General features: G+C 56.7%; 1 protein-coding gene across 1 annotated transcript; it reads right to left on the reverse strand.

Annotated features, from left to right (window-relative positions):
* Nucleotides 1-211: 211 nt before the first annotated feature.
* ZNF70 (zinc finger protein 70) lies at nt 212-7,390 on the reverse strand. Its single transcript, XM_014586855.2, has 2 exons — nt 7,366-7,390; nt 212-4,298 (listed from the first exon to the last, which is right to left on the reverse strand). The coding sequence occupies exon 2, from the start codon at nt 4,219-4,221 to the stop codon at nt 2,794-2,796; it is 1,428 nt and encodes a 475-aa protein (XP_014442341.1). The 5' UTR covers nt 4,222-4,298; nt 7,366-7,390; the 3' UTR covers nt 212-2,793.
* Between the last annotated feature and the right edge of the window lie 260 nt (nt 7,391-7,650).

Raw genomic sequence — 7,650 nt, forward strand, 5'->3', positions numbered from 1 at the left:
ATGTAGCCGACCGTGGTTCGAGTTCCGGACCCAGTGGCTTAAGCTCACACCGGGCGCGCGTGCATGTGTGCCCAAGATCCCAAGAGGAGAATGGAGAAGGGATCGCAAGGGAGCGCGCCGTGGCCATTCCCTCTGGGGGTGATTTCTTGCTTTCTGTCTCTCTGTCTTTCTGGCGAGTACACGCGCCCTACAGCAAAAACCTCTCAAAAAAAAAAAAAAAAAAACCCAAAAAACAAACAAAAAAACCCCACAATAATACACACAAAAACAGTGAAAGAATCTGAACAGAAGAAACTAGAAACATACCACTGTGTTCATACTTCCAAAATAGTCCTGGTCTAACCACGTTTGTGTGAGAATCTATGCACCCTTGAATGATGGGGCAGGGGGGGCACCTTAGTCCCCAAGTTGAGAAGGGGAGGCGGGAGGAGGAGAAAGTGCATATTCCACTATGTGAGAACAGCAAAGGTGAACCACAAGCCCCTTGGAGTGAACATCTAGAGTACAGAGCAGGGGCAGTTTGAACTCCCCGGGGCTCATTCATGGGGGTCAATCAGATGGGCCGAAACAAGCGTTTACGTGCAGAAAAGCTCCTGAAGGTTGGTTTTAAGGAGAGTGGTGACATGTGCAAAATGATGCTTTAAAAAATCAATTTGGCCGGGATGTGCAGGAAGCCTGGGGAAGGAGACCAAAGTCAGGCGACAGACACTTGCCCAGTAAGGACAGGCTGGCTCAAGGCAGCTGAGGTGGAATGGGGGAGGGGGTGTGAAGTGGAGGTAGATCTTCAGGGCCCCTTGCCTGATGCCACCTACCGTCCCAGTGTCAGGAGGCATTGTCTCTTCACTCTTGACAAGTGACTGAGGACCCTCAGGGTACCGGCCACCTGCAGACGGTGGGCAAGGCTGTCCAGCTGGTGGGGCGGAGGTTCTGGGGAACACTGGCTTTCCGGCTCTTTGCTCCACGCTCATGCAGCAGAGGCAGGGGCTGGCCAGGGGGGGCGGCCCGGACACCTGCTATCATCTGTCCAGCCTTCACCTTCGTTTTCAAATCTCTGGCCTGCGAAGCCCAACTTACCAAGTGACAATTAAGGCTTTCCTAGGTTTATTCGTCAGAACTGTATGTCCTGCCGTGCTGAGCTTCTGATCAGACTTACCAGGATGAGTGCATGTGACTCCAGCCAAAAACTTCTGGAAAACTCAAAAACAGGTCAGACTGCTTCTTCCTCCACTAGCTCTGAGAAGCCTGGGGAGAACCAGCAGTAAAGAGCTTCCCATAGCCTGCGGTGGACCCTTTATTAATGGCCAGAGGACTTCAGTTTCTGAGCCCATTCGTGGGGGCCAGGGGGCAAGGGGTCCTGAGCCACAAAGGCCTTCAGGCGCTGCTCGCTCAGAGTGACCTTTGGAGGCTACCGGGGATTGCATGAGCACCCAGGACCGGCTCACAGCCTGGCCACACCGACCATCGGGGAGCTTTGAAAACATACCACCGCTGGGGCCCAAACCCTGGGGACAATGAGTGGTTTGCAGGAGGCAGGCGATGGTACTTTGAAAAAATCCACAGGCGAGGCCGGAGGGGAAGACAGGGACAATGTGGGAGCATGGGCACCGGTGGTGGAGGCTTGGAAGCGTCCATGTGGGGTGTCGCTGCATCACCAGCTACAGGCTGTAGGGGGGAGGGAAAGTCACGCAGTGCTAGCCCTGCTGTGACGGAAGAGCCCCATTTCCCGGGGACCCTCCTCTGGTCTGCACGAGGTGGGGTAGGGGCCGCTCTGGGTCTGTCCTCAAATGCTACCAGAGACTGCTCGGTTGCCAAGGCACTTTCACAAGTGGCCTATTTCTGATTGGGAACCCTGCCCCCTGCCTCCCGCCCCCCGACTTACAGGTCTGTGGCCAGGTCCCATCACCCCTGTCACGAGGATGAAAAGTCAGAGCCTCACGAGGCTGTGGGACCTGCTCAAGGTCATGCAGGTAAGAGAGGGCAGAACTTGGACTGACCTGACTGAACCATGGCCTCCTCCACTGGGCCACCCCACTCCCCACACCCCCTGAGGCTGGAAACGGGCCCTGCTAATGCCCAAGGCACGCTGCGGTCTTCGGGCACTGAGTCTCGGGGGGCTGCTCCGGGAGGGCAGTAGTGCCTGCTGCCCGTCCTCACAGTAAAGAGAGGGTGACGAGACCATGCCCAGGGCTTGCCACCCTCACCCCAAAACCAATCATTCCAGAACCTTCCTCTGCTCTGAAAACCTTTGGGCTTGTCCCTACTGATGCCTAACCCAGGCAGGAAATCCCATCTGGCTGTGACTGTATCTACTTTTAAATTCACTTTTCTTCAGCTCATTTGGACTGCGAGGGCGAGTTCCGTCTTCCGAAAGTGCCAGGCTGCAGCCTGACTTCAAGGGGGGCGGGGAGTAATCTGACATCTTCCTGGGTTTAACTCAACTTTCTCTCTTGACGTTTCCTCTTCTTGTGGATTCTAAAATTAAAAAGACAAAGTGAAGAGAGGGCAGAACTCACTCTTGGGGGTTTGGGAGTCACGTGTGAGAATGAGAAAAGTGAGAGCCGGCTGTCCTCTCTGGCTCTGGCTCACCTCCCTCGCCCTGCCCTCCCTCCCGCCCTCCCAGGAAGCCTGCTGGGAAGGTGGCAGGTGTGGCTCCCAGCTAGCGGGGACGCTCAGGAGCATCTGGGGGGCTCCACTGAGCATCGTTATCAGGGAGGTAGGTGGTCCTAGACGCATAGCGATGTGGGGTCCAGGCTCCGTCTGGAGAAGGCTTCCGAGTTCCAGCCGTGGCTGCTCCTACGGTTTCTCCCCAGCGTGGGTCTTCTGGTGCCGAATCAGGTGCGAGCTCCCCCGGAAGGACTTGCCGCAGAGGTTACACACGTAGGGCTTCTCCCTGGTGTGGGTCTTATAGTGCTCGATGAGGGCCGACCTGTGCCGGAAGGCCTTGCCGCACTCGCAGGCGTAGGGCTTCTTGCCGGTGTGGATCCGCTGGTGCTGGATGAGCGCCGAGCTGTGGCAGAAGGCCTTGCCACACTGGCAGCACTCGTAGGGCTTCTCCCCGGTGTGGATCCGCTGGTGCTCGATGAGCGACGAGCTCTGGCTGAAGGCCTTCCCGCACTTGTGGCACTTGTAGGGCTTCTCGCCAGTGTGGGTCTTCCGGTGCTCGATGAGGTTGGAGCTCTGGCTGAAGGCCTTCCCGCACTCTTCGCACTTGTAAGGTTTCTTGCCCGTGTGAATGCGCTGGTGGCGGATGAGGTGCGACCTGTGACAAAAGGCTTTCCCGCAGAGGTCGCACTCGTGGGGTTTCTTGAGGGTGTGGATCTTCCGATGCTGGCTCAGGCCCGAGCTCTGGTTGAAGGACTTGCCGCACTCCTTACACTGGTAAGGCCTCTCTCCCGTGTGAATCCGCTCGTGTTTTCGGAGACTGGAGCTCCGGCTGAAGTCTTTCCCGCATTCCCTGCACTCGTAGGGCCTCTTCCCCGTGTGGATCTTCTGGTGCTGCGTGAGGGCCGAGCTCTGGCGGAAGGCCTTGCCGCACTCAGGGCACTCGTAGGGCTTCTCCCCCGTGTGGATGACCTGATGGCGGAGCAGGTGCGAGCTCTGGCTGAAGGCCTTGCCGCACTCACAGCACTCGTAGGGCTTCTCCCCGGTGTGGATCACCAGGTGGCGGAGCAGGTGCGAGCTCTGGCTGAAGGCCTTGCCGCACTCACAGCACTCGTAGGGCTTCTCCCCGGTGTGGATCACCAGGTGGCGGAGCAGGTGCGAGCTCTGGCTGAAGGCCTTCCCGCACTCGCGGCACGCATAGGGTTTGGCTGGCTGGGGAGTCGTCTGAAGGGCGTGAGGTCCCGAGTCCCCGCTGCCTGTGTCCTCGTGATCTGGTGGGCTGGACTCTGCCCCGCTGTGGACTCCCTGGCACACGCTGAGGTCGCGTTTCTGGAGGAGGGTTTGGCCAAAGAGCTCGTCATCCTGCGGTCTGCGTACTGCGGGGGGACTCTGATGCTCAACAGGGCTTGAGCACAGACGGAAGTTCCCCTCGTAATCGTCTCGTCCCTCGTCTTGCTCCCCAAGAGGGATCTCCTTGTAGATAACAGCCATTTGCTCCAGACCCCTTTCCTGAAGAAAAGGGTCGCCGAGGTCCTCCCCTGGGAAAAGTTCTTGCTGCGTCTCTATCCTGTCCTCGAACGAAAAAGTCTCACCAAACTTGGTGGCTGGGGGAACCTCCATGGTGGACCTGGTATCAATCCCTATGACTGTGTCTTTAAAAATGCTTCTCTGTGGGCCGGGCTTACTGTTCTCACGATCTGAAAAGAAGACAAGGAATGTGGTCGAGTCAGAAGTCAAACAGTCATGTCATGAGTCTCCTTCTGTCAGAATCCAGGGTGGCAACAACCGCTCGAGTATAAGACACGACCTGGCCCGGGAGATGGTGCCAACTCAGGTAGAGAAAGGCTTCATGGACCAGAAACAGGGACAAGGCAGACAGACAGACAGACACGATCGCGTGCCACGCCGTGATATCTAGACTCTGAGGGCGGAGGATGCACACAAGGATGCGCTAACACAGGAAGTAGAGTCCTTGGGAAGGGAGTGAGACTCCGGCTACTGGCTGACACTGGGTGGGCTTTATTCGGAGAGAGACAGCATCCCCCTCCTACACTAGGTTAACGGCACCCCTCACTCTCCACCAGAGCCTTGGGAGTCAGCCCAGACCCTCTCACTACCATGCTACCTGTCCCTTCCCGCCCACCTCCTGAGGCTGCATAAAAACGGTCTGTGTTCCTGTCTTCGCTGCCACTCTGCAATGAGTGGTCGAGTATGTGGGAGCCCAGCGACCTAACCATTATGCCACCTGCTGGTTCTCCATCACAAAAATCTCTTTAAAAAAAAAAAATCACTTTGACTGGCTGGACCAGCTGGTGACATAGTGGTTAAGGTGCTGGACTCTCACATGGTCAACCACTGTTGGAGTCCCAGACCTAGCAGCTTAAAAATCACACTGGGCAGGGACCAGCATTTAGCATAATGGCTATGTTGCTGGACTCCCATGTAGTCGACTGTGGTTCGAGTCCTGGACCCAGTGGCTTAAACTCACACTGGGTGTGTATGCGTGCGTGCCCAAGATCCCGAGAGGAGAATGGAGGAGAAGGGATTGCGGCGTGGCCATCCCTCCTAGGAGGTGATTTCTCGCTTTCTGTCTCTCTGTCTCTCTCTGTCTGTCTGGTGAGTGCACACGCCCTATAGCAAAAACCTCTCAAAAAAAAAAAATTACACTGGGCATATGTGCGTGTGTACCCAAAATCCCAAGAGGAGAATGGAGAAGGGATTGCAGCATGGCTATTCCTCCGGGAAGTGATTTCTCACTTTCCCTCTCACTGTCTCTCTCTGTCTCTCCAGTGAGCTCACGTGCTGCATGGCAAAAATCAAAAAACAAAAACCAAAAGGAAGCCTAATCACTTGGCCTCTCTTTCCCCTTCCCCTCTTAGCAGCCCATAATCTCCAACCCTTCCAGGCCAGCCTATGCTTTTCCTTTGCATCAAGCCCAACACCCCCATTGTTGCCCAGGTTCCCCTCTTCCAGCTCCACCCCTTCTCCCTCTGGCTTCGACCCTCTGCCTACTGTGGGTCTAACTACAGGCTGACTCTGACCAGGATCACATTGCTCGCCTCCTTTTTCCTGCTGCACTAACTTTCCAGCCGCTAACTTCCAACTTTCTCTGCCAATTCCAGCTAAGACGCTCAACACTGCCAAGGGAAAAAAAATCATACAACTATGTATGGCACCGTGACAAATTTCAAGTTTCCAATGTTCGCTGGGACCTCAGCATTTGGCCCTGGCATTCAATAACCTCCTTTGTGCCAAACCCCTCTCTTCTCAGCAATCACCTTCCCACCCCATCTGGCACTGCTCACCAACGCCTCCTCCAAACCGCTCATTTCAGAGGTTACAAATTGGCAGCCTGGGGATCCTGCCACAGACCCGTTTGGTTTGGCTCTCAAAGAGCTGGGCTTTTCCTTTTCCTCGGTTGCCAATATTGAAAACTCAGTAGGTTTCTGGCTTTCACTCTTTAAAAAAGAAAGAAAACAAAACTATTTTTATGAACATGTAATAAGGAGCAATGTGATTTTTTAGAACAAGAGGACGACGTGTCATGATTAAATCAGGTGATGTAGCACACCCTTTCATCATGACTTGTGTTAAGAACAATGGCAATATTCTATTAGTTACTTCCTTCAAGAAGGAAGTTAGCCAATTGTTGCTAACTACATCCCCACTGTATTGTGTAACACTAGAAACTGCCCCTTCTCTCTCTCTGCAATTTTGTTTCCGTCCATCCACATCGTTCTATCCCTCCCCTAATCCTTCCTAGGATTCTGGCTTTATCTCGACAATGTGGCCATAGTGGGCCCACCCCTTCATGAACCGACTCTGCCCCCTTGGGTACCTGAAGGCTTTGATCCAGCCTCTCCCACGCTCCCACCCACCCCTCTCCACCCCCTGCTTCATTCCCTGGGCTTCTGGAAGTTTTCTCGCCAACGTCCATGCCCTCCGCGGCCTGCCCGGCATTTATGATCACCTGCTCTTGCCCCACCACCTGTTAAACTCCGGTCCCTCCGAGGTTTCCCACGCCCATCATGTAGCCCCTGCACGCCGGAGTCTCCACGCTGGATAAAAAGTTGGCAATGGCTGATCTGTCTTCGATAACGTGTCACATGTTTTATGGGGAAAAAATCCAAAGATTTGGGACCCCATACTTCCCGCTTCTCTGGGGGCCTTTCCTGGGTCCTCCTGCCTCTGTCACCCCGTCCTCGGGGAGACCCTAGGGCCCCGGCACCGGGCAGAACCACAGTGCGATACGGTTTCCTGGCGGGAGGCCCGCACGCGCGGCCCAGGCAGCGACGCGGCGCCCCGACAGACTTTCCTCCCCGATTAGGGACACCCCCACCCGGGGCCACCGGACGGACAGGTGGCCAGGAGGAGTCGGGTCACCCTGGCGGACGCAGGGCCACTCACCTGGCCGGGGCGGGGCGGCACTGGCAATGGCTGATCTGTCTTCGATAACGTGTCACATGTTTTATGGGGAAAAAATCCAAAGATTTGGGACCCCATACTTCCCGCTTCTCTGGGGGCCTTTCCTGGGTCCTCCTGCCTCTGTCACCCCGTCCTCGGGGAGACCCTAGGGCCCCGGCACCGGGCAGAACCACAGTGCGATACGGTTTCCTGGCGGGAGGCCCGCACGCGCGGCCCAGGCAGCGACGCGGCGCCCCGACAGACTTTCCTCCCCGATTAGGGACACCCCCACCCGGGGCCACCGGACGGACAGGTGGCCAGGAGGAGTCGGGTCACCCTGGCGGACGCAGGGCCACTCACCTGGCCGGGGCGGGGCGGCACACCTGGGCCGGGGCAAAAAAAAACTCGGAGCCCCGCCCCCGGCCAGCAGGCACTTCCGGGACCGCTCTAGGCCGCGCGGAGGTCCGGGCGTCTCGGTGGTCGCGACGCGCAGGGCCTCGCAGGGCTCAGCCACCTCTCCTCCCTGGGGATCCAGGACCCGGACCAAGATTTTCTCTAATCCTCACAGAGGGTCCGGCCGTCCCCAAAGCGCTTCCTGGCTGTGGGGAAAACAGAACTGGGCCGGTATTGACGGGAGTGCATGGG

This window comes from Tupaia chinensis, unplaced genomic scaffold (genome assembly GCF_000334495.1).
Source record: "Tupaia chinensis unplaced genomic scaffold, TupChi_1.0 Scaffold000024_1, whole genome shotgun sequence".
NCBI lineage: Eukaryota > Metazoa > Chordata > Mammalia > Scandentia > Tupaiidae > Tupaia > Tupaia belangeri.